At 43.2% G+C, this 27265-nt stretch overlaps 1 protein-coding gene across 1 annotated transcript in view; it reads left to right on the forward strand.

Moving 5' to 3' along the window:
- The window catches only part of Itih5 (inter-alpha-trypsin inhibitor heavy chain 5), a 67472-nt gene extending 53219 nt beyond the window's left edge, over positions 1 to 14253 (forward strand). The window contains exons 8-14 of the mRNA XM_042686214.1: positions 1611 to 1779; positions 4184 to 4493; positions 6229 to 6788; positions 8544 to 8597; positions 10741 to 10857; positions 11750 to 12127; positions 13326 to 14253. Coding sequence (XP_042542148.1) covers positions 1611 to 1779; positions 4184 to 4493; positions 6229 to 6788; positions 8544 to 8597; positions 10741 to 10857; positions 11750 to 12127; positions 13326 to 13657 — 1920 coding nt within the window. The 3' untranslated portion in view covers positions 13658 to 14253. The remainder of the gene's footprint in view (positions 1 to 1610; positions 1780 to 4183; positions 4494 to 6228; positions 6789 to 8543; positions 8598 to 10740; positions 10858 to 11749; positions 12128 to 13325) is intronic.
- Positions 14254 to 27265: the final 13012 nt, after the last annotated feature.

Genomic DNA, 27265 nt, shown 5'->3' on the forward strand with positions numbered 1-27265 from the left:
GGTGTGAAGGAGAGCATAGGGGCCATGATTTAGAGAGCACTGGAGTGGGGTGGAGGGACAAGGAGGACTGTCTAAGGAGAAAATACGAATTTTCAGCACTAAAGGAAGGGGGTACTAGTGGCTATGTAGACTGAGTGTGCTGTGGATCTAAGGTTGGAGAAGAAATCCTGTTTAAAGGACACAAAAATACCTGTGAATGTGTATCAAGTGGTAGACCAGCTGATGGAGCCATTACTGTCTTCATGGTGAAGCTTGAAATGTCTTTACCAAGAAGTGACATGTCAAGTGAGTCCAGAAGGAGAATCTGTTGAGAGAGAGGGCAGAGAAGGGAAGACAGGGAAGATGAGGGAAGAGAAGGGAAGGTTTTGTGCACAGGGAAACTTATGAAAAGCAGAGCATGTTCAGAAAAGCTGGGTGTAAGGGAAAATTAGTCCTTGGTGCTTATGGTGGAGATGGGAATAGAAGAAAATAAATTTATGAAAGGTAAATTAGAGCCATTTATTTTTATGGAGAATCTTGTTTAAAAAGAGAGAGAGAAAAGAGTTTGAACTTTATGCCAATAGCAGTAAAGAGCCAGAAAAGGTTAATTGAGGAAGGTTAAAAAAAAATCTAACCTTGGCAGCAAGATGAAGACAAACTAAGACCTTCCAGAAATGCAAGCTCTGTCTGTGTTACTTTCATTCCATTTATGGAAATTTATCCTAAGGAAAAAGTCATGGGCACAAAAGATGTGTGACTAATGGGCTTCATAAATATAACACCATGGCTTAAATACTCATAAATATTAAAATGTGCCATAATATACAGAAGACTATTGTGCCACTGTCAAAATGATGTGGCATCTGTTCATCTGTTGCCAAGATTTGTATGATATATTAAATAAAAATTCTACAGCATACTATACACATGAACTGAATTCATTTACTTTAAAATCACACACATACACACACAATTTCTGAAGGTATAAGAGTTACACTAGCATTTAATATTGGTTGTCTCTCATGAAATGGACCTATGTGAGCATTATGTTTTTCTTATGATCTTTTTATAATTAAGAACAAGAGTAAAATAATAAAAAAAAAACTTGAATTACAATCTCTGGATGGATGAGACACATACAGAGAGCTTAAAGTCTAGTAAGGGGAAGTGACATGCACCATCATCATCCCTCTGATGTGAACTTCAGGGCATGAGCATGAGGAAGAAAGGGTCAGCTTCATGGAGGGAATTCTCTGTTCTCTCTGGAGAAGGCAGAGAAAGTTTCACAGAGCATTTGGCCTACGCCTTTGGAATGGGGTCAGAGGAAAATGAGGTAATGAACAAGGGAAACATTTCACAAGAGAATGGCAGTTCTGAAGATACAGGGGCCTGCTATGCCATGGCCTGTAGCACCATGCGGCCTGTGACTCATGAAAGTATTTATTCGTGTCTTCGTGCAATTATAACCTATTTATGCCATTCTACCAGCTAGGTGACAAGTTCCTGGGCCTTGTGCTAAGTGCCCTTTACATAGCAGCAACTGGATCTGATCGTGGTAAGCAGAATCTGAGTTAAGGAATGAGTGGACAATGTCCTTGGATGTGACTAGTCTTGGTTTTGTCTTTGCCTAGACCAGAGAAGCCCTGGTCACAATTCTCCATGACCTCCGACCCCAGGACCGTTTTAATATCATTGGGTTTTCCAATCGGATTAAAGTGTGGAAGGACAGATTGATACCAGTCACTCCTGAGAATGTCAGGGACGGCAAGCTCTACATTTTTCATCTGTCACCCACAGGAGGTAAGAATGGGTCCTTCCTTTTGCAACATCTCTGAAAAGCTCATCTTCTGCCACGAAGTGAGCATGTGAGCACTGAAGGTGCCAGAATAAAGTGAAGGAAAGGAAATATGGAAAGGGAGAGATTCCTCTTCTGTGTAGCCCCTAATCCTTAGCATGGTGCCTGATGTAACTCATACCAATGAATATTTGTTAAATGAAGTTTATGCTTGATGGTATTGCTTAGAATCAGAAAGATGTGCGTTTGTGTGATAAACGGCTTTAGAAAACAGCTGCGAATCCAGGCATGGGAGCTCATGTTTATACCTCCAGCTGTTTGGGAGGATTCAGGTCCAAGATGGGCTTATGAAAAGTCAGCATGAGATCTGATGTAAATAAAAAATAAATAAATAAATAGGGATACAGGTGGACCCATTGCAACAATGAGATGTTCAAGTCGTTATGTTGAAAAACGAACTTTACAACTTTGGCCAGGGTGTGGGGGGAGAAGGGGAGGTAGGGGGGTGGAGACAAGAAGGGATGGGAAGGGGAAACAAAGGAGGAGGCAACAATGCTTGATAAGAAATGTACTCATTATCTTGCGTATGTAATTGTAATCCCTCTGTACGGCATTTTTACAATAGATAAATAAATAAATAAAAAAGGTCCATGGGCATAGCTCAAAAGCAAGATACTGAGTTTCATAAAAAAAATCCAGTATTGAAAAAAGAAAAAGAGCTGAAGGAGAAAGTGGAAGAGGAGAATGAAGTAGGAGGCTGTTCATTTGGAATTTAAATCTCAGGTGTTCTCTTGGTTTTATTTTATATTTTTTTCTCAACACTTCAAGACTCCAACCTCTACAAGTAAACAGCAGATTAATCTACTCCTTTATAAGAAATGTAACTGGGTTTGACATCATCGTTTCTAAAGCCGGACTGTCTGGTTTGAAGCTAGCTTTGCTTTCTATTAGCCACTTAATGTCTCTATGTCTCAATTTCCTCTCTGTAAAATGGCAGTGATAGAGTAGAATTGTTATTGGACTGAAATAAGTTAAAATACTAGAGGTGAGGACTATGGTCCTGACATCTAGGAAAGCTTCCTTAAGCATCAGATCTGGCCTTTATTTTTGCTTTATTGGAACTATGGAACTTGAGGGTAAGGGTGGGAGGAGAGAACACTGGAAGGGATGATACTGATCAAGATACATTGTACTCATGACCTGACAGGGAATTGTAGCCTCTCTATACAAGTACTTAATAATAAAAATTTTAAAAAACATTCTGGATCACATAGAGCAATGGGAGAAATATTCTGAGTCTCTCAAACATAGTACATTTTACAAGTAGCTAAAAATTCCTCTAGGCAGGAGTCTGGAAGGTAGGTTACCAAACTCTCATCTACTAAAAATAATGAATTGTATGCTTAGAATGGGAAATGTTTTTTATATGCAAAATTTATCTCAAACCATTAGGAAAAAATAGCTAAATGAAATATAAGTTCAGCTATATTAAGAACTCTGACCATTTTTTTAGGCCAGGGATGGTGACTTAGGCCTGTATATTTGAGAAACCTGGATTTGGAGGATCTCAATTGGAGGTCAATCAGGACAAATTATTTGTGGACACTCATCTCAACCAATTAAAAAAACTGGACATGGTGGCAAGCCAGTGTGATCCCAGTTGCACAGGAAATATAAATAGGAAGACCATAGTCCAGGTTGGCCTGGTCATAAATATGAGACCCTATTCAAAAGCTAATGAAAGTGAAAAGATCTCGGAACAGGGAACAAGTGCCTGCCACAAGCACCGTCGCCCCACTTAATCACAACTGATGATGACAAGTGCTACTCTGAGGAGAAATGGCAGGCTGGGCCAGGAGATGCACATTGTAACACCTTCTCTCTTTGTGAGCTCTGACCAGTGGTGATAACCCTGAAGAGACAGCAGGCAAGCAAAGTAGAGATGGTGAAGCTAACTAACTAGTTCTTTAAACAGCATTATTCAACCTAGGCAACATGGGGCTCCATGGCTCCATTTGCCCTTCGTCTCCTCATTCTGCGCGCCTTTCTCGCCACAGTCCCTCTCTCCTTTCAGATTCCTGTATTCCATTCCTTTCTGTGTGTTTCAAAGCTATTTTCAGGGTATAGAGATGAGCGAGGCTAAAGCAGGGTGGAATCCTAGCTTAGATATCACTTAGATACCTTCAGAAGAAGGGTTCTGTAATGGGATCATTCTGTGTCACTTATATTCATCTAGCCAACACCTGTCAGGGTTCCAGACAGGCCGTGTAACATGTGCAGGTGACTGCTCCCACACATTCATTCCTATCAATGTCTGCACATTTGAAGGGTACCTGAAGCTGGGATGTGCATTCTGGGTTGGAAGGTTGGCACAAATGCCAATGAGCTTTCATATGTGGATTCCCACAGGCACCGACATCAATGGGGCTCTTCAGACGGCCATCAGGCTGCTCAATGACTATGTGACCCACAACGACATTGAAGACAGGAGCGTGTCCCTCGTCGTCTTTCTCACAGATGGGAAGCCTACCTTTGGGGAGACCAGCACCCCAAAGATTCTCAGCAACACCAAGGAGGCCACCCAAGGTCAGATCTGCATCTTCACAGTTGGCATTGGCAACGATGTGGACTACAAACTACTGGAGAAACTCTCACTGGAGAATTGTGGCCTCACCCGGCGGGTCCGCGAGGAGGAGAATGCAGGCGCACAGCTCATTGGGTTTGTTGTTTGCTCAGCAGAGGCTAAGCACAGGGGGCTGAGGGCTGGATTTGGTGAGAAGCCAAGAGCTGAGGCTGTCTTACCCTCAGATTTGCTGGCAATGATGCTAACTCATTACACAGGCAGATGTTATGATGTGTTTTGCAACCGGGCATTTGAGGGTTTAAATTCTAGTCTTGCTTTGTGACTCTGAGCGAGATTTTAAGGCTGCCTAGTTTCCTGATCTTTAAAATGAGAATTGTGTTTGGTCACCAGACTAATGCGAAAACCTATGTGAACTAGTGACACAATGGCTATAGATACACAGTGAGCTCTTACGGTTATAATTGACTTCTTGGTATGTGGAGTACCAGATAAATGACAATGTTGTGATTGTGAAGCAAAATGCCCACTATAAGGGGAAAGACTGAGATGATTAGTTTGAGGTAGAGAAGAAACTACAACTTAGGTCTTCTACAACAGGTATAGTTTCCTTCAAGGAAAGTATAATCATGTATAGTCAATGTATAGTTAATGGTCGACTTCACCAAGGCCTCTAAGAAGACAGATGGTATGGTACCCATGAAATGCCCAACATTGCTCTCCTAGGATTTTTTTTTTTTTTTTTTGTCGGTCGTGGGGCTTGAACTCTGGGCCTGGGCGCTGTCCCTCAGCTCTTCAGCTCAAGGCGAGCGCTCTACCACTTGAGCTACAGCGCCACTTCTGATTTTCTGGTGGTTTATTGGCGATAGGAGTCTCACGGTTTCTCCTGCCCGGGCTGGCTTTGAACTGAGATCCTCAGATCTCAGCCTCCTGAGTAGCTAGGATTACAGGCGTGAGCCACCAGCGCCCGGATCTCTCCTAGGATTTTTATGAAAGATTTAAGTGAAAACACACTTGAGATACAGTAAGAGCTTTACAAGAAAAAGCAATTAAATTCCATGGAAATAAATCAACTCTACTGTAATTTTATCAAAAATATTATCAATATCTGACATTACTGAGAATTGCGAATATGCCAGACCATTTCTACCATTGCTTTATTTGAACTTTATAAACGTTCTAAGAGAAGAGCTGGAGGTGTGGCTCAAGTGGTAGAGCTCCAGCCTAACAGGCCCAAGGCTTGAAATTCAAGCCCCACTACCACCAAAAAAGAAAACAAAGCTGGGCGCCAGTGGCTCATGCCTGTAATCATAGCTACTCAGGAGGCTGAGAGCTGAGGATCACGGTTCAAAGCCAGCCCAGGCAGGAAAGTCCATGAGACTCTTATCTCCAATAAACCACTAGAAAGCCAAAGTGGTACTGTGGCTCAAGTGGTAGAGTGCTAGCCTTGAGCTGAAGAGCGCAGGTACAGTGCCAAGGCCCAGAGTTCAAGCCCCAAGACCAACAACAACAACAACAAAATTCTGGGATACAGGTGTGTTCAGATAGAAGCTAAGTGGCATACTTTGAGATTTCTGAGTGCAAGGACTGCACTAAGGTAACTGCTTATTTCTCCTTCTAGTTAGGTTTCAGCTCCATGAAGTCATTCAGGGGTCCACATTACGTTATTTTATTGCCTTGTGGGAAAGTGAGGGGTCTCTCCCCAAAGGGATTCCAGTTGCTCTGACCTCACGTCCAAGTATTCTTCTAAGTGTAGTGTTGGACTTGATCACTTCTACAGACAGAGCCACTCCTGTGAGAATAAGATCCTTTGAGGACTTCCCCACTCCCAGCCTGGCCAGGACCTCATTCTCTCTTTCTCCTTCTACTTCAGGTTCTATGATGAGATCAGGACGCCCCTGCTTTCTGACATCCACATTGACTATCCCCCTGCCTTAGTAGAGCATGCCACCAAAACCCTGTTCCCCAACTACTTCAATGGCTCCGAGATTGTCATTGCTGGGAAGCTGGTGGACAGGAAGTTGGATCAGTTGCATGTGGAGGTCACTGCCAGCAACAGTAAGAAATTCCTCATCCTGAAGACAGACGTGCCTGTGGAGCCTCAGAAGGTAGGGAATGACATCACAGGAAGCCCTAGGCCCAAGGGTGATGGTGAAGAGGACTCCAACCACATCGAGCGTCTCTGGAGCTACCTCACTGTGAAGGAGCTGCTGAGCTCCTGGTTGCAGAGCAATAACAGGCAGGAGAAGGAACAACTAAGGCAGAAGGCCCAGGCTCTGGCCATGAGCTACCGCTTCCTTACCCCCTTCACCTCCATGAGGCTGAGGAAGCCAGACCTTCACACAGACACACTGGACGACCCCCGAGGCATGTCTGCAGTGACAGGGCCTGCAACGGTGGTGCAGAGCCTGCTGGGAACGGGCATGCAGCCAGGTAATGCGGACCTGATGCCGGTGAGCCTTGCTGTCGGGTTTAATGCCTTCTAAGGCCATGGTAGCAGGAAGATGTATTACTACTACTACTACTACTACTATTACATCATCATCATCAGCAGCAGCAGCAGCAGCAGCAGCAGCATTATTATGTGTTGATACTAGGGCTTGCATTAAGGGCCTGGGCATTGTCCCTTAAGTTTTTCACTCAAGGCTGGTGCTCTACTACTTGAACCACAATTTCCCTTCTGGCTTTTTGGTGGTTAATTAGAGACTTATAGACATTCCTATGTGGGCTGGCTTTGATTCATTATACTCAGATCTCAGTGTATACTTATCTCTTAAGTGTATACTTCTTTATTTATAGAAATAGGGTTTTAAAACAATCATATTTAAAAGAAATCCACATTTTCACATTCACTGTCGGTGAGTTCCTGACAGGCAAGAACTATTTTTTTTTTTTTTTTAATAAACAGGTACCCTAGAGGCAGTGCATAGCCTTCTGGGCCTCTCTTAGATTATTGCACTTGTATTGTTATAAACTAGCTCTCAAGAACAATGACAAAAATGGAAGCTGGCTGAGAAATTTGCCCAGTGAAGTAGGCACATCCAATCAACTCCAGCCATAATAGAGGATACAGAGATTAATAAACACACGTTCGCTTTTCAGTTTCTTATATTTTAACTTTTTCAGAATTGCATTGCTGTGAGTGCATGCTAGAGGAAGGGTGTGAGGAACAGATTCTGGATTTATGAAGCCTTGAGAAGCAGCCCCAGTCTCAGTGACACCTGACAGGGGTACCATCTGGGAAAGGGACAGGAGAATGGCAGCCGTGACAAAGCAGAGTCTTTGGTTCTCAGTATGCATGTGTGGATAGTAGCAAGGGTTTGTGTGTAGCACTGCTAGGGGGTTCTGTGAAGTGTCCATTTCCTAGAGCAGGGGACTGGAGCAGCCAGGTCTTCTAGGCCAACTTCACACAAACGCTGTGTGGATCGTTCCTACCCTGCCTGCGCACCTCTCTCCTCCAGTCAAATATGCAGTCTTAGGCAATACCAAGAATCCTACATTTATCAGACGTCCTCTCTGACCTATGAGAGGTTAGACCTGGAAATTCATCGGCAAGCTCAGACCCTAATATAGATGGGGCACACAATGCCTTGCTGTTTTTAAAGAGAGTAGAGCTTGACTTGGCAAAGCCAGGGGGCTTTCATTCTGGTTAAAATCAAGCTGCAGGAGGCTGTTCCTTCCCATCTCAAATCCACACAACATCCAGGAATAAGTGGCCTTTTGAGAAATGTCTTGATTATATGTCCACAATTCAACTCTAATGCTAGGACAGATCCAACACAAATGATATAAGACCCAAAGGCAAGTAAATAACTCATTGATTGCTCGAATGAGCTTTTTGGTTTGGGTTTTGTGTTTTCATGTTTTGTTTGAGACAGAGAGCCTCACTGTAAAGCTCAGGCTAGCCTCAAACTTTTGTTTCAGCCTCCTGAAGGCTGGAATTACAAGTGTGTCCCACACATGAAAGGAGTTTTCTGAAATAAGATTTTTCTGAAGCATCAGTGGTCACACAAGATAATTCTTGGCTTTCTTTAAGCTCTGATCATGTTTTAATCATCCTTTGAAATTGTTGAAGGTTTTTTGATTCTTCAAGTTAGTACAATATTTCTAAAAGCATCTATAACCCACTCATGTCAACTTGATCCTCCTCTTTAATAACAACAGTGTCCTCTTCCTTCTCCTTTTTAGAACCTTCACTCAAGAAGCCACATGACCCAAGAATTAAAATCTCTAAAACCTCAGGTAATTAGAGGCGTATGGCTGTAAGAATGGGAAGAAAGGGGTATTGGGGGAGGAAATCATCAAGACTTAGCTGAAACCAGTTCAAATATATCTCTCAGAAAAAAAAGCATCACATTCCTGGCATAGATATTCCTGTGCTAGGAAGGTCATCGCTAAGCTAGTGCATCTACACTGTGGAGACCACACCCCCAAGCAGCCTGGAAAGAACCCTGGGACAAGAAGAGATAGAGTGTAAGCATACTTGGAACAGTATTGAGTTTAAAAAAGATGTGTATAGGATCCCAGTATCTGGTGTCACATTTTCTTAAGTGGTGTTAGAAAACACAAGTATCCGGAGTGACAGGCTGGATTTTTCATTTTGGTTGTTTATGAGTTCTTGACTTGAAGAAGGAAAAATCAGATTAAAAATCATCCTGGGATTATCGTTAAAATCTGGCTGGAAAAACAACCTACAGGGGCTGGGTTTTATTCTTCCAGTATCTGCATCTTCCCTTCTAAGTGTTTAGTGTTGCCTGTCTCTTGATGTACTGTACAGTAAGTTCATAAAGGGAATGTTCTTGGGATGAGCCATGGTGGGGAGGCGGGGACTCAGTCTCCATGGACAGAATGTGATTTCTTTCTCCACATGTGCTTTGTGGAATGCAAGCCAACCTTCCTTTTGGATACTTCCCGCAGTAATGACTTTTGGACTGTACTTCACAGTTCTGGAAAAAGCAACATTTTCCCTTGTAAAATAAGTGGATGATTTGAGCAGAAGTGGTGTGGTTAGTAATTCTCGGAGAACTGTCAGATAAATTATTCAAAGAGAGCCAAAACTATAGATGAGAACTTTGTCTCCCCTGGGTGTTATCTTTCCCCCTATCACCAAAAGACAGATTGTATTATATTTCTTCATTCACAGGAAACTTGTGGAGCTAAGGTGTTCTTCCAAGGGACTCCAGGAGTAATCAGTGGTTTCAGCAATTACAAGACATGTATTAGCTTGAGCAAACTGAGCAAATTGAGTTTCTCCTGACCCAACCCCCCTACCCCACACTTCTGTACAGACATACTTATACATTAGAGGCATTCTGCAACTTGTTCTGTTTGGCATGTAAACCTCCCATCTAATAACAAAACGGAAGTGAAATATTGGGAAATATCTGGTGTATGTAGAAAGAGGTGAAGCTGTCCTTCTTTATCAGAGAAGAGACAGAATCAGGGCCAGATGAATTTCATGGTCTCATCTGTGTTGGCAAATGGAAACCAATAGTTGGTATGACACAAAGGGCCCATATGTCATCATTGATTGTGCTACATGATTTTCTAGTAATTTTTATGTCCTGCTTGTTGCTGCCCTGAAATAGGAATGATCATTAGTGGCTGAATATGAGGACTGCATATGGCTGCTGCTATGAATGTTTGTGAGACTGTCTATGGTTTCCTGGGAACAAAGCAGGAATCCTCATTCTCTATTTTTCAGTAGTACTGGGGATTAGACTCAGAGTCTCATGCTTGATAAGCAAGTGCTCTACCACCCAGGTCATGTCCCAGCACTTTTGCTTTAAGTTATTTTTCAGATAGGGTCTCAGACTATGATCTACCTATCTCAGTCTCCTGAGTAGCTTGAGATTACAGTCATGAACCATATATCTAGCTTGTTTTTGGAGATTGGTGGAGGGATTCTCATTCACTTTTACTTTTCTGCAAGTCAGCTTTGACCCATAGTCCTCCTATCTCTTTCCAAGTATCTGGAATTACAGGCATATTCCTGGCTCGTCCTCTAGTTAAAAGAGAGTCAATGACATGGAGAAACCACGTAGAAAATAGAAAATTGTGGACTCAGTGGTAGTTGAGAGCATTTGGTGGTATTTCTCTTCTCTTTTTATATACCTCTTGCCTCTCAAAGCTTAGGTGTCAATGTTTAATTTTGTTTTGATGAAAAGACCATTGTCCTTGAATTTAGAAGACCTGAAGTCAACATTTACTTTACCATGTAACTTCCACACATCTTCTGCATTTAAAAATCAGGGATACAATTCCTATGGGATTGTGGTTAGAATTCAATAAATAATCCATGCGAAAATAGAAATCAGTACTTACACTTAGAAGGCAGCCAATCAACACTTGTCTTTTTCTCTCCTTTCCTTCCCCTTCCCATCAGTGGATGGAGATCCTCATTTTGTTGTGGACTTCCCCTCGAACAAACTCACTGTCTGCTTTAACATTGATGGAGAGCCCGGGGACATCCTACGGCTAGTCTCTGATCATATGGACTCTGGTAAGTTCCGAATGAGGACCAGGGAGGAGTTATGCCATCCTCTGCCCTGCAAATGAATGGTCAGTTCATTAGAGATGTGTCATAGATGCTCAGAGAAGATTCTAAGTAATGACTGAGAGGACACCAAATGGTTCCTGGACCTGGGGTCAGACAGACACATTCAGACCCATGCCTTATAATTTGTGTGGCTTGGGCACATACCTTAGGAACTATAGTGCTCTTGTGAGAAACAGAGGTAGTAATGAGGATGATTCTGTTGGTCTCATAGGGCTATATCCAATAAAGTAAGGAATGAACATGGAAAAGTTTCATAAACACCCAGTGCTATAGATATTCATGACATATTGTCACTGTCCTTCCATCCAGTGGAGAGCCAGAATCCTAAGTTTGGGATCTCAGTTACTTTGTGACTCTGATGAAAAGCTCAGATGTTAACCATACAGCTCTATGTGCCATGAATATATACAAAAGAAGCTTGGTCCTGTGGGTCTATATGGGGGGAGAAGGAGAGGAAAAGATTGAAGACAGAAAATGCTCTTCAAGTCCAATGCAGGTCTCACTGATGGGGGACCACATATGGACAACCACACAGCACAGCTGTGAGGATAGCTTTGGAGTAGACCTTCTGGTATGTCTCCGTGCTAAGAAGGTCAGGTTGCAGAGATTGACTCAGTGGGTGACATGTATGTATAGATGATGTTATTATATGAGGTTTGAACCTAGGATCTCCAGAATCAACCATATTGTTCTCTTGCAAATGTTTCTAATTTCCAAGGGTATAGAAAAGACTAGACACTTAACTGTGGCCCTCCCTGGTTCTACCCATGACAGAAACCTTTAGCCAGAAAGTGCCGTTTTAATAACTACTGTTTTTTCCCTTTTGCCCTCTGAGGAGTGACAGTCAATGGAGAGTTGATTGGGGCCCCGGCTCCTCCAAATGGTCACAAGAAACAACGGACTTACTTCCGTACCATCACCATTCTCATCAACAAGCCACAGAGGTCTTACCTGGAGATCACACCAAACAGGGTCATCTTGGATGGTGGAGACAGGCTGGTCCTCCCCTGTAACCAGAGTGTGGTGGTGGGGAGCTGGGGGCTGGAGGTGTCTGTGTCTGCCAATGCCAACATCACCGTCACAATCCAGAGCACCATCGCCTTTGTCATCCTTATTCACCTCTACAAAAAGCCAGCACCCTTCCAGAGAAACCACCTGGGCTTCTACATCTCCAACAGCAAAGGCCTTTCCAGAAACTGCCATGGACTGCTGGGTAGGCAGCTCTCATCCTCATCTTGAATTTAGATGACAGGATAAGATTTTCCAACATGAAACCCCGCACTGCCATTGTTGTTTGCTTAATTGAAAAACTCAGCAGGAATGTGGTCCTTACATGTACAATCATCCCTCAGTATCTGCTGGAGCTGTGGTCCCAGGATCCCTGAAAAATACCAAAATCCAAGGATACTTATGACTAAGACAAAATGATGTCACTTTTGGGAAAAAATGCTATATACATCCTTCCATATGCTTTAAATCATTTTGGGGGTACTTTCATACCTGGTACCATGTCAATACTCTGCAAATTACTCTTGTACTGTTACTGTTTAGGGAATAATGTCAAGGAAACAATTCTGTATATAATCAGTACAGGCACATTTTACCCCAAGTATTTTCAATCTGCAATTTCCTGACCCCGCAGATACAGAATCTGCGGATATTAAAGGCTGATGGCTGAAGCTTAGCACCCAAACAAGTGGATACCTTTCCTACAAGACATCTGCATTGCTGTGATCAGCAGGCAGGCCACTCTGGCTGACTTTTTTAACATGCAATTTCATGTGGGCGCCTTGCCCAGAAGTAGCCAGCAAGTCATTGCCAGGGCTCTATTTAGAAGGCAGGATTTCCTGGCACTTGACCTAGGTACATCTTGTCTGCCTGACTGCCAAGCACGAGCTCCATTTTATAGCTGTACATCTGTGCTCCTTTGACCTGAGCAATGTCCTCACTTAGCCTGGAGAGATCTGGGGCTGAGCATTAGGAATGAAGGGAAACAACTGCTTTCCATACCCCACCCTGGTAGACACATCACCTAGATTGTGTGAAGAGTACCCATAACCAGGGAGGAGAGGGGAAACACCTGACCCTAAGCTCTAGTCATCTGTGCCCTGTTGTCCTGGGTCAGTGGAAGACTGCAGTGGGTTCCATTTGTTGATTAGGGGAATGCCCTGTATTAGCAATGAGGAAGAAGTGGCTTCCAGAAGTGCTGGACCATTGTGAGAAGCTCAGCTCTCTCCTCTCGCCATGCCCAGGGTCCATCACTGGGCTGAAAGATGTGTGAATGCCTCTGTGCCTCCAGAAAGAATCCCAGCCAGGACTGTATTAGTGCAAAGCCTTCACAGCATTGATACCATTGATGCTAGATTGCAGTCATCTGTATTTAACACCAATGTCTTTTTTGATCCTGCCAGGTCAATTCCTGAACCAGGAGGCCAAACTCACAGAGGAATCTACAGCATACAGCAGAAATCATACAGTCAATCCACTCCACCCTCAGGCAGGAGGAGGAACATCCGAAACTGTTCTAAAGGTGAAAGGGCACCATGTCCCAGTAGTCTGGAAACAAAGGAAGATTTACAATGGAGAAGAGCAGATAGACTGCTGGTTTGCCAAGAACAATGCAGCCAAGCTGATCGATGGGGACTATAAAGACTACTTGGCAGCTCATCCATTTGACACAGAAACGACATTGGGGATGTCCAGGAGATCTGAAACTGGCAGCCGTAAGGATGGGAGTCCATGAAAGGGAGGTGACTTTGGGGACACTGCAGTGCATGCAGCTCTTCTTGTTGCTTGTGTATGCCTCAGCTCTTGCATTAAGAGGCACTGCATAGCCTTCCCGTGGTGGAGAGATCTAATGTCTGCTTGAGCATGGAGCAGGAGCAGAAAGTTTGAGTGAATCTATTTCCTTCTCTTTCTTCTTCCTCTTCCTCTCTTCCCTCAGTTCCCCATTTATGGTAGAAAAAATGATAATGCCAAGGAAAGAAAGCTCATAGTTAAAAGCAAGAGAATTTATATCTTCAGACATCTGGCTTGCCCATCTCATAGCTGATTAGAATTCTTCCTGGTGAATCAAGCTTGCTGCGAAATTTGCTCTGTAGAAACGGCCAAGTTTGGATGTTCTGTTTTGTGCCTTATGCCCACACATAGCAATCTCTCTTTCTAGTACTGTTTCATTTTCCAGATGTGTGGCCAACCTCTTCCTTCAAGGACCCTTCCCTGAAGTCCAGGCCACTGGTCATGCAAACAGCATATAAATTGGGTCATTGCAAATGATTGGCTCTTTTCTTAGAAGAGGATTTTTTTTTCTGCTGTGGAATCATGTCCTTAAAAATTATTTTTTCCTGGGCTGGGAAGGTGGCTCTGTGGTAGAGGGCTTGCCTTGTATGCCTGAGGCCCTGGGTTCGATTCCTCAGCACCACATAAGCAAAAAGAAAAAAAAAAAGCTGGAAATGGCACTGTGGCTCAAGTGGTAGAGCACTAGCCTTGAGTTGAAGAGCTGAGGGACAGCACCCAAGCCCAGAGTTCAGGCCCCACGAACAGACCCCCAAAAAATTATTTTTCCCTTTAGAAACATTGGTTAAAAATAGAAAACTACATCCTAGATACCGATGTCTTTTCTAAGAGGCTTTGTAGAACACTTGACTTTGCTGGTAATTGTTCTCTAATTGATTTCAATAAGCTAAGTGTTTGCTTTTTGTTTTATTTTTGTCGGTTGTGGGGACTGAACTCTGGGTCTGGGCACTGTCCCCCATTTCTTCAGCTCAAGGATAGCACCCTACCATTGAACCACAGTGCCACTTCCGGCTTTCTTTTTTTTATTTATGTGGTGCTGAGGAATCAAACCCAGGGCCTCATACATGCAAAGCAAGCACTCTACCACTGAGCCAATTTCTCAGCCCAAGCTAAGTGTTTTTAATGAAAGTCACCCCAGGTGGATGGCCATACTGCCTGGTCTTGGTGCTTGAGAGCAAGCCAAACTGAATGACAAATCTTAAGCAAGATGTTCTAAAGCCTTTCCCATAATTTTCTCCAGAAAATGGCTGACCACAGTGTTGATATGGGAGGTAGGGTGCACAAGTGAGCCCATCAACCTACCTATAGGAATTTTGAATCCACTTGTTTATTCTCAGCAAGGAGACTGCATATGCATAGAAATCTAAAAAGACTTCCCACATCTCAGATGCCCAAAAGCCAGGAAATCAGAGTGAGCAAAGGGCTTTGGTTCTGGAACTTGCACAAATCTGATCTGTTAGGAAAAGATGAAAATAAAGGGGAGGGAGAGGGCTTCAAAAAGTCAGTGAATGATGACTTTATTTTTTAAAATGAGGCTGCTGATGGTCCCTCGGCCTCCATTCTCGCCCTCTTTCCTGGTCACTGCTTTGCTGTGTCTTCTCAAAGCCATGTGTGAGGTGCCTGGTAGGAAGCAATGGACCCCAGGTTTGGTGGGGCCAAGCAGCAGGAAAAGCAAGAGTGTGGTCAGCGGAAGAGTATTCTGATGTGGGCCAGAAAGGAAGGCTTTCAAGCTGTCCTCACTTGTAGCTTTTACCCTTGCAAAATGCCAGGCAGCTTCTCCATGGAATGAGAAGGCATGCTTAGCACTTGGAGAGAGATCGGCACTGAGAGAATTGTTTATCATCCTTACCTTCCCGTGGGAAGCATTGGAGCAGTGAATGACCTCCACATGTTCTTGCTGGACCCAGCAGCTTGGGAAGCCAGTTAGGGCTGCATGTCTGTGGAACCTTTCTGAGTCTCCATCTCTGTTTACTGGGTGAAGCCACCAGGACATGGCCCATCAGCTATGTTATTATGTGTCTAACTCCTGTCCTCCCAATCTCAGTTGTCTGTTTTCATGCCAAAAGTTCGAAGATGACCATCCCATACTGCTGACAGATGTTCCATATTTTAGGGCTCAGAGAAAGGAGGAAATGGATCCAGGGATAGCCAGTTCTGGGCCTGGTCTGGCTCCCTGGGTCATTCCTATTATATAAATCTCAGCTGGACAGATAGACAGCCCTGCAGCTGAGAGGCCAGTCTTCTAAGGCACACTTGAAGCAAGGATATGTTGTTCCAGGTGTTGGCCTTGCTCTGTGGGAGGAGGATATTGTTAGTCAAAACTAGTTACTATGATTCCACTTCTACTTCAATAGGGTATCTATTACTAGCTCTTAAATTCAGAAAAAAAATGAATCAAAAAAGTATCAAAGACGATGTTTTATTTTAATAAGTTCTGTGTTTACTTAAGACAGACTACTTTTCTTTTACCTGTCCTATGGGTGTAAATCTCCTCTCCAACCTTTTTCTCTCTCACTTTTCAAAAAAATTGTTAAATTTTCTGTTTTAGTTGGAAACATATCTGTTGGAAACATATCTGTGAATACTGAGTCCCATTCCAATGTTATACTAGAGACATTTTCATTGACTGAAAAATGGAGTGGTGTTTTTATTTTTAATCAGTCCTGTGTGTTCTGGCTAGTAAGCTGTCTAAAGCAAATGCACAAGAAAGAATTCTCAGTGGGGAAACTGAGGCACAGGGCAATTGAGTGATGTCCCTAAATTCCATAAAAGGATTAGAGCAGAGCTAAGATAAATCAGTAGGATTCATCATGTAGCTTTGACATTTTACCATCTGGTTAATCATTTATTTTCCTTAAGCATATATACTAGACACACACACACACACACACACACACACACACACACATTTAGTGTGTATACACTAAATGAGTAATTGAAAGGAATTAAGAAAACAATTTGAAATTAGAGTCACTAAATCTCATTGGTATCATCATAGCTAATGCCAATGTGTCATAAGGGACTAACTGGGATCTTGAGCTAGCCATTTCTCTGGCTTCCAAACACCTCCCTGTCCGATGAAGAAAAGCCTTTGAGTAGGTCACCTTTAAATGTCTACTCATTACAAGCTTCATGTTTCCACAAATAATATAAACAGTCCCCACCATCTGACTCTTTGATAATTTACCATTCAAGCCACAGAGAGGGGGCAATTGGGAGAATCAATCATTCCAGTTCTCTGTCAGAGCCAGGCAGCCATCCTGGGGATGAAGGGAACCAGGAATTGGACAAGAGTGCCTTTTTCTTTCCCATCAGGATTTATAGTCAATATGTACTTGAATGGGTATTTTAGAAGTGGGCTAGGAACAAAACTGTTCCTAATTTGTATCCTCCCAAAATTCACATTAAAGCCTAAATTCCCAATGGGAGAGTGGGACCTTTTGGAAGTAATGGGGTCCTGAGGACAGAGTTTACTTGAATGGATTAGAACCCTTAGAGCAGAATCAGAGCAATGATGAACTAAACTCTCTTCTCTCTGCTGTGTAAGCACAGGAGCTAGCCATGTGTGAACCAGGAACTGGTAACAGACACCAAATCTGTTCTCATCTTGATCCTGACCTTCCCAACCTCCAGACCTGTGAGAAATAAATGTTTGTTGTTTATGTCCCTAGTTTATGATAGTCTAACTATATCAGGCTGATTAAGACACAAAATCATTCCAACTATGAACTCTTCTTCCTTTCTTTCAATTTCCCAGAATATATACAGGCAATGTTGTTATTCAAATTTCAAGGACTCTTGGAACCCTAAGAAACACAATCCAGCTAAGATAAACAACAAAATAAAGAAACAACACAGCTAACCAAATACTGAGACATGTAACTTCAAATATTTGTTTTAAATAGTAAGTAGAGTGCAAGAGAGTTCATGTTTCAAGAGACATCTTTCCTAAACAAAAGTTTGTAAGAAAATGCTGTCTAAAAACAAACAATGTGGTATGTTTATTTTTTGAGAGAAAATGGAATTGGGGCTACTGAGAATAAAACTTGATGATTCGAATGGCATGGCTTGTTTGTAGGAATTTATGAGTTTCAGTCTTGAACTGCATAACTACATTCTTTCACAATGGACCAGATATATGTGGTCCCCCATAAAATTATAATGGAGCTGAAATTTTTCTGCTGCCTAGTATTTTTGGCTATATTTCTAAAAATGTTTAGATAGGTCTATAGACAACAAACAGCATTATGTTACAATGGTACAAGGTTGTATTCTAGACATAACAGGATATTCTATGTAGCACCATGTATAATAATAAACAATACTGGCTAGGTTTGCCTATGTATCTCTATTATGTTCACACAATGACAAACCAACCTTACAGCTGGTTTCTCCAGTGCATGCCATGGTTAATAAACACAGGATGGACGTAAGATGATTTGTAAGCAGCATACTTGGAGACCAGTATTAAAGGAACACAAAATATGGCAGAAAACAGCAGATTTTCAGCATCCATTGTCTGTGCCCTTATAGATATTTATGTAATATATGGCAAAGTCCTGAGCCCTGATGCATTAGTATGTAGGGACTCTGGAAGCCAAACTTCTATCATTTTCTTACTGGATCACTCGTTTGCACACATTGCCTGTCGTCTTGCTTGGTGAGTTTTTCAGTGTGAAGGTTTTGCTCAGGCATATATTCTGACCCTTCTTTTGTTGCCACTTTAGACTAGTCCACTGTTGGAGTCAGATTCAACTTGTCTTTACCACGTGCATGGAACCATATTTCAGAGAACGCCTTACATCCCCATGTTCAATTCTGGCTGCCTATGTTTACAGCCTCTACTGTAGACTCTGGTGGTTTCTTCCTTTTTCTATTTTTTTTTTAATAAAATGTTATATTAGCTTGGGGCTGGTGGCTTAGGTCTGTAATCCTAGCTACTCAGGAGGCTGACATCTGAGGCTCATAATTCAAAGTCAGCCTAGGCAGGAAAGTCTGTGAGGCTCTTATCTACCATTAACCACCAGGAAACCAGAAGTGGAGCTGTGGTTCAAAGTGGTACAGTGCTAGCCTTGAGCAAAAAAGCTCAAGGACAGTGCCCAGTTCCTGAGTTCAAGTCCCATGACTGACAAAATAATAATAATAATAGGTCCTTTTACTTCCTTTTGATGATTCTTATTTATTCTCCTTTGATGAGTTTCTTCTCACTAACTCCTGGATTGAAGCTCCTCCTCTCTTCTTTTTTTTTTTTTTTTCTTTTTTTCTTTTTTTGTTGGTCTTGGGGCCCGAACTCTGGGCCTGGGCTCTGTCCTGAGCTCTTCAGCTCAAGGCTAGCACTTTACTCCTTGAGCCATGGCCCCACTTCTGGCCTTTTCTGCTTATGTGGTGCTGAGGAATCGAACCCAGGGCCTCATGCATGCAAAGCAAGCACTCTACCACTGAGCCACCTTCCCAGCCCCTCCTCCTCTCTTCTATCATCCCTTCCTTAGTAACCTTCATGGTTTCCAGGAGGACCTCTGCATACAAAGGTGGCTTGTACGTGTGGACATGTCTTTCTGGCCATATACTTGGGAATTGAGCAAACTTCCTATCATTAAACTATCTACACAGATATGGGTATTTGAGACTGGAGATCTGGGAGGAAAGGAAGGAGAAATTCCAATCCTATCCTTTGTTTTTTGCTAGGGTTTGAAGTTGAAACCCAGCGTCTCAAGCTGGCTAGCCAAGAACTGTACCACTTGAACTATACCACCCAGAATTTTGGTTTTGAAGTACAGTCTCAGGCAGGCCTCAAACTCTTGATTCTTCTGCTACTTCATAGCTGGGGTCACAGGCCTACACCACCAAGCCTAGCTTATTTTTGATGTTACAAGTAAAGTTGAAAGTATGTGTGTGTGTGTGTGGGGGGGGGGGGGAATCTATTTCACAGAAAGCCAACTTCCAATTAATTTTTATTGATTCAATGTTGTTCTTGAAAAGTCTTAATTAATTGCATTATTTTTTTCAAAACAACAGCTGTGTTTGTGCAAAAGAAGACCCAATGTGCTCACTTTATTGGTATGCTCCTTAAATAATATGATTGAGCTGTTGGCATATGTCTATAATCCTAGCTACTCAGGAGGCTGAGGTCTGAGGATTGAAGTTCCAAGCCAGCTGGGGCAAAAAAGTCCATAGATTCTTATCTCCAAAAAAGTACCCCCCAAAAGCCAAGCAGCACTTATGGCTCAAGTAGAATGCTAGCTTTGAGTAAAAGAAGCTAACAGGGACCAGCCCTGAGTTCAAGCCCAGAACTAGTACACACCACACACACACACACACACACACACACACACACTCACAAATTATCTTGAACTCTGAGTGTGAATTTTATTGTAAGTTATAATTTAGTGTGCTTTTCTTTTTTTTTTTTTCTTACTGTCAGTCATAGGGCTTGAACTCAGGGTCTGGGCTATGTTCCAAAGCTTTGCAGTTCAAGGTTAGCACTCTGCTACTTTGAGCCACAGTTCCCCTTCCAGTTTTCTGGTGGTTAATTGGAGATAAGAGTCTCATGGACTTTCCTGCCCAGGCTGACTTTGAACTGTGATCCTCAGATCTCAGCCTCCTGAGTTAGTAGGACTATAGGTGTGAGCTACCAGCACCTGGCTTTTTAGTGTGCTTTTGAAATAAAATTTATAGGAAATGTATACAAGCAAGGTAAAAAATACAACACTTCAGATTCTTGAGCATCAGTGAAGCCTTGAATGGGTAACCACATACCCATGTATTTTGTTAATGGAGCTCTGCTTTACAGTCTCTGATATTTTGGGCATAGAGTTAACAAGATTCTATAAATGTTTAAAAGTAAGCAAAAGTAAACAGAAGATCACCAATGCTGAAGTCCAGCTTCAATTCTGAAGGTCCATATGGAAAGTTACAGAAGGAACAAACTTTTCCACTGAAAGGCAAAAATAATTTAAGACAGTGTAGGCTACAGCCTAGGAAAAATCTAAAAACTAAAAGTCCTAGAACTTTTAGGCACTTACTTACCCTTTCATTTTTTTCATCCATCCATCTGAAAAATCAAGGTAGAACATTTTTAGAACTTATAAAGAAAACATAAGATAAAACTTTATTCATTATTGAAGGACAAGAGCATCTGCCATTCACACAGTTTTCATGATAGAGGAAGTATAACAAAACAGACACATTAACTTATTCTTCAAGAGTAATTATTTAGGGCTGGGAATGATGACACACATCTAAAATACTAGCTGCTTGGGGGACAGAGGTAGCAAGATCATAGTTCCAGACTGGCCAGGGCTGAAACACGCAAGACCTTATTGGAAAACAACTAAGATTAATAAAGGATGAAGGTGTGTGTCCTTTCTTTTTTTTTTATTGTGAAAATACCATACAGAGGGGTTACAATTACATGGGCAAGATAATGAGTACATTTCTTATCAAGCATTGTTGCCTCCTCCTTTGTTTCCCCTTCCCATCCCTTTCCATCTCCCCCCCTCTCCCGCCACCCCTCCTCCCTCCCGCCAAAGTTGTAAAGTTCGTTTTTCCACATAACGATTTGTACATCTCATTGTTGCAATGGGTCCACCTGTATCCCTATTTAAACAATTTGTTTTTTCCCTTCCCCTCCACAAATTATACCAACATCAAATACAGTGAAAGCAGGGGTATACCTTGGTGGAGGGATATACAAAGCAACAAAGAAATCATCTTATAAATATGTTAGAAACAATTGTATCTCCCAGGAGGCCTGGAGACCACGGGCCTACTCCAAGTTTTCTTTCTGTTTGTTTTTTCCTTAGGAATAACATCCTAAATCCAGGAACCAGCAGCTCACACCTATAATCATAGCTACTCAAGAGTATGAAATCTGAGGGTTGAAATTCAAAGCCAGCCTGGGCAAATAAATCTGAAAGATTTTTATCTCAAATTAAAAATTGGAACTGGAAGCATAGCCTAAATGGTAGAGTGCCAGCAATGATCAAAAGAACCAAGGGAGAGCGCAAAGCCCTGAGTTCATGCTCCAGTACCAGTAAAAAAAGAGAGAGGGATGGAGGGAAGGAGAGAAGGCAGGAGAGAAGGAGAGAAAGAAGGAAGGAAGGAAGGGAGGGAGGGAGGGAGGGAGGGAGGGAGGGAAGGAGGAAGGGAGGGAGGAAGGAAGGAAGGAGGGAGGGAGGGAGGGAGGAAGGAAGGAAGGAGGAAGGAAGGAAGGAAGGAAGGAAGGAAGGAAGGAAGGAAGGAAGGAAGGAAGGAAGGAAGGAAGGAGAGAGGGAGTGGGAAAGAAGGAAGATGGGAGGGAGGACATCTTAGGAAACATCTTGAACTCAGTAGCTTCCTGAAGCCGATCTCTTTAAGAAGGAGGTGCAACTGGGCGCCTGTGGTTCATGCTTATAATCCTAGCTACTCAGGAGGCTGAGATTTGAGGATCATGATTCAAAGCCAACTTGGGCAGGAAGGTCTGTGAGACTCTTATCTCTAATTAACCACCAGAAAACCAGAAGTGGCACTGTGGCTCCAGTGGTAGAACACTTACCTTGAGCTGAAGAGCTTAGGGACAGCGCCCAGGCCCAGAGTTCTAGCCCCATGATCACCACCACCACCACCACCACCACCACCAACAACAACAACAACAGCAAAAAAGGATGTGGAAACACTTAACAGAGCTGGGGTGCAGGTTATAAAGTCAACTGGAGGTTAAACACAGAAACAGAGACAAAACTCATATGCGTAATGAGTGAATTTTAAATGTCACTTTTCTTCTTGGGAGAGGCCTAGACAATGCAGCTAGTAGGGGCTGGGAAGGTGGCTCAGTGGTAGAGTGCTTGCCTTGCATGCATGAGGCCCTGGGTTCGATTCCTCAGCACCACATAAGCAAAAAGCAAAAACAAAAAAACACACACACAAAAAAACAAAAGACAATGCAGCTAGTGACAAGATTAATGAGCCAGCTGGGAAGCCTCAGGGCACCTGATGGAGACAGAATCAGGTTCAGGAGGTGAAGGCAGGCAGAACTTCCTTTTTCCCTGTCACAGACTGGCTGCTGAGCCAGGGAACATGTCCTCCTTTGTGCAAGTCTTAGGAGTTTTTGCTGAAACACCATCTCCTTACCTTTTCAGGCTGTGTCCTGAAACTCCTTCTGCCTTCACCTCTGCAGTGTTGGGAATATATGTGTGTACTACCACATCTGGCTAGTCTGTAGAAGTGTTGTAGGGAGTAGGAAAAGTAGGAGGTGAATATAGACTTGAGATGGAGCCACAGGTAATGAGAATGAGTGCCAATGGCTGCAGAGAAGATGAAGACTCAAAGGAAAATAGTTGAAGAAATAAGTTCCTAAATGTCAATCTCCCCTGGCATGGGCTCGATCACCAGAGCTCACTCACATGAGTGGTACAAAATCAAATTGGGAATCCCCAGATTTAGGAAAGGTAACCCATTTCTGAGGATCTGCTGAAGGTCCCTGATTATGATTTCCCAGGCAAGATAGGTGGATGCTAGTCCCTTGCTCCATATCTCTTTCCTGGGAGAGGGCAGATTCAATTGCTCTGTTGGTTTGCTCATTTGAGTCCAGTAATTCTGGCTGCTTTCACTCGTGGTGATTTGGTTCAGGAGTTTGCCGTGGAAGGGGAAGTTAATGAAAGAAGCAAGTAGACAGCTAGGCATGGTAGCTCATGTCTATAGTCCTATCTACTTGGGAGGCAGAGATCAGGAGGGTCATAGCTCAGAAACCATTCACAAAACCCAAGGTCAGCTATGCCTGAGAGCATATGCCTGTCATACCCGCCCCCCCCACTCGAGAAACATAAATAGGTGGATCATGGTCCAGGCTAGATGGACCGTAAGTGTAAGACCATATTTGAAAATTAATGAAAGCAAAATTGGTGGGCAGGTTTGGTTCAAGAGACAGAATACTGGCTTAGCAAGTACAAGATGCTGAGTTCAAAGAACTCCAGGATCACAACAACTAAGGTCACTAATCAGCTGTTGTTCAAAGTGGCAGAAAAGAACATTGACACCGGATGCTTCAAATCTCATGTACCCTAATCATTTCAAACCAAATCTAGAGATTCTCTCCTTCCAAAGCACAAGCTAACCTCCAGGTGAAGGACTTTCACCATGCCATCTTTTTACCAAAACTACCCACAGCACATTCCAGAAGCAGCTGAACTCAAGAGGGCGGCTTCATGGCCCTGCATCAAGATGTAACCCTAATTCATACAGCAGAGCCCTTGAATAACCCTCGCCAACCATGGTGCCCCCACATACCAGTCCCTTTTAGCAAGCAGAGCCTCATTCTAGGCACAATACCTAGGATTGTTTCTGGGTTTGTCTCCTTTTTTTCCCCTACAATTCTTCAATTACTTCCCTCCCCAACACTTTAGCATTTAAGCCACCACCATTCTCAAGACCTCCCTGTGAGGTCAGGGGAGGTGAGCCTCTTCTTTCTCATTTATAGGGTCACAGTGGGAGCTCACTCCCCTTCTCCTCTCCCCCCCCCCACCCCCGCAGTGACCCCCACTTGGCCACACAACCAGTTCCCAGCTCCATTTGGATGGTTTCTCCTAGAAGTAAACACCTTGGCGCCCCTCTTTAGTCTGGATGACTAGAATTACAGCTCGGTGCCCTGGGTAAGAAAGGGAGAGCAAACCCCAGCAGGTTAAGTAAGAAACCCATTCCTGTCCCCACAAGGTAGGCCCCAGGTGGCTGTCGCTGGTCTGCTTGCTGAGAAAGAATGGAGCTTATTATGTAGAGGGTAGAGAGGGGGGCCGAGAGGTGTTAAGCAGAGAAAACGGGTTGAAATTCAAGTCGAGGCGATGCTGGCAGCCTGGCGCCTGCTGTTAGACAGTCCAGATGAGCTCTGATAAAGCCGGGGGAGCTGGGGGGCACTTTGCAACACCCCTCATGCAGGCCGGAAACTTTAGCACCCCGGGGACTGGGGAGGGCACAGGAGGAGCTGTGTGAGAAGATAGCGTTGGCAAGGAAGAGGGGGGGCAGCCTGGCGCAGGACTCCAGGTGGAGCCACGGGGGTCTGACCTAACAGGGGTCCTGTCCTGTAGGGCTCAGGAAGGGCCCACAGGGAAGGGGCTGTGGATTGAGCTTCCAGAGCCTGGAGACTGGACCACCATCCTGGGACACTTGGCTGCCAAGATCAGCTAGAGAGAGCCCTCGCTTGGGCTAGCCTAGTCAGCAGCCTTACAAATACTCCTTTGAGTTTTCCCTGTGCAGTTTCGGGTGTTTGAGAGCGCACCCTTCGTGGTATTCAGATTTCTGGGGTTAGTCTCCATCGCTGTCTAGGAGCAAGGTTGTAACTATGCTTAATGTAACTGAACTGCACGCTGAAGCGTAGTTGAGGTGGCTTGTTAGAGAAATGTCTGTATGTCATATACATTGATAACAAGAGTATTGCAAAAACCTGTAGGTAGAAACAACCCAAAGTCAATCCATGGGTAAATGGATAAACCAGATGTGTTGCATACATAGAAACAGAGGACACCATGACAACACACTACAACATTTGACAAATCTTGAGGTGAGGAGGCTAAGTAGAATCAGCCAGTTGCACAAAGACAATCACTGAATGACTGACTTCCCATCTATCCCCAAGCGGTAAGACAGACAAAGAAATAGAGTGGTGGTTTGCCAGGAATTATGGGAAGGGAAAGGGGAGTTGTTTAGTGGGTACAGAGCTTTTGCCTTGCAAGATGAGCAAATTCTAGAGACCTATGGTTTGATCCTGTTACTTTGCTTACTTACCTCCAAATGAGAATATGTGCCAAGTTTAAGCCCCAGTACCAGCACACATGCACGCGCGCGCGCGCACACACACACACACACACACACAGAGTGGTATATTTTTACATTATACTTCTGGCTTTTTGATGATTAATTGGAAATAAGAGTCTCATGGACTTTCCTGCCTCCACTAGCTTCAAACCTCAATCCTCAGATCTTAGCTTCCTCAGTAGGCAGGATTGCAGGAGTGAGCCACTAGTGCACAGCTCACAACCAACCAAAAAAAAAGAAAAAAAAGTGAGCGTAACAGCAAAAATCAAGCCTCATAAATTACCCAAAGATAAAATGATAGACAAAACTTATTTATGAGCATGGATGCAAATTTTTAAATATTACTTAACATACTCTACCAACGTTCAAAATAATACATAAAAATGACTAAAGTCCATTAATGTTGTGCAGATTTTACCACGATTTTTTTGTTTTGGATTTGTTTATATCCTCTGAGTAAAGAACTCCCCAGAGCTGAGCAGTATGGAGAGTAAAGAGGGGAGGGCTGGGTATGGAGGGCAGGACCATGACCTGGGCTGTATTTCCAGGACCACCCAGCCTCTCCAGTAGTGAGTGGGCAGGGAGAGTCTCAGGGCCTCTCAGGCCATCGAGATTGAGCTCAGGGTTTAGCTTGGCCCAAAAGCAGGGACCATCTGTCCAGACTGTATGTGAATGAAGGAGGACCCCACTTCCTCATCTTGGGGCCTTGAGCTTTAAATAGAGGGTAATGTTGAACAGTTCCTTGAAAGGTAGGGGTGAAATGAAAACATGCAAATGCATTACAGAGCTGAAACTCCTCTTCAGATCATAGAAGGAAGCACCTAGCTTCTCTGTGGGATGGGGTGGATGTCTCTCCTCTCCTTCTCCTTTAATCATTACTCCGTGTCACACTGTCACTATCCTTTCAGATAAGTCACCTGAATGCTGGCACATATGCCGTGGAGGATCCTGTTTTAGATTTCCACTTTTCTGACCATGTCTAAAGAGCACCTGCACCAACATGTTAAAGTGAAGCAAAAGTTCCAATGGATCTTTGTTGATGGGTTCCTGGGACTTTCTTTCACTGTCTGCAAACACAGAACATTATGACTGATCTAACCCATGGCAAAATCTAAACCTGGAGGAAAAAGCTTTCTAGTGGCTGGTCTTTGTCATCATTCAATATAGTCAAAACAGACCATCATTCAAATCAGTGTCTCTCCCGTTTTATATCTTCGGGTTCTTTCCTTTCTTTCTCTTTCTTACCCCTTCTATATTTTTATGATTTTCTCTTTTTTATTTTCCCTAAATAGCTATAAAATTCAACTTGTCAGGTTTTGAGAATAATGTATTTTAATTGATGTCGCCTTTTCCATCACCATTCTCCCTCCTATCCTTCCTTATTTCCTTCCTTCCTTTCTTTTCCTTCCTTTCTTCTTCCGTTCTTTCCTTCTTTCTTTTCATTTATTTCTTGTTTTCTTAATCAAGACAATATTCTCTCAGTTTCTGGGGCTGGAATTCTAAGACTAATGTACTGGAAGGTTTAATCCTCCTCTCCCTCTCCCTCTCCTTCCCCCTTTTCTTTTCCTCCTTTTTTTTTTTTTTTTTTGGTGTCAGTTCTGAGGTTTGAACTCATGGCCTGGGCATTGTCCCTAGGCTTTTTGCTTAAGGCTAGTGCTTTACCACCTGAGCCACAGTCTCACTTCCAGCTGTTAATTGGAGATAAAGGTATCAAGGATTTTCCTGCATGGAATTGCTTCAAACCATGATCCTCAAATCTCAACATCTTGAATAG

This window comes from Dipodomys spectabilis, unplaced genomic scaffold, assembly GCF_019054845.1.
Source record: "Dipodomys spectabilis isolate Male_0828 unplaced genomic scaffold, ASM1905484v1 ptg000096l, whole genome shotgun sequence".
Lineage (NCBI taxonomy): Eukaryota > Metazoa > Chordata > Mammalia > Rodentia > Heteromyidae > Dipodomys > Dipodomys spectabilis.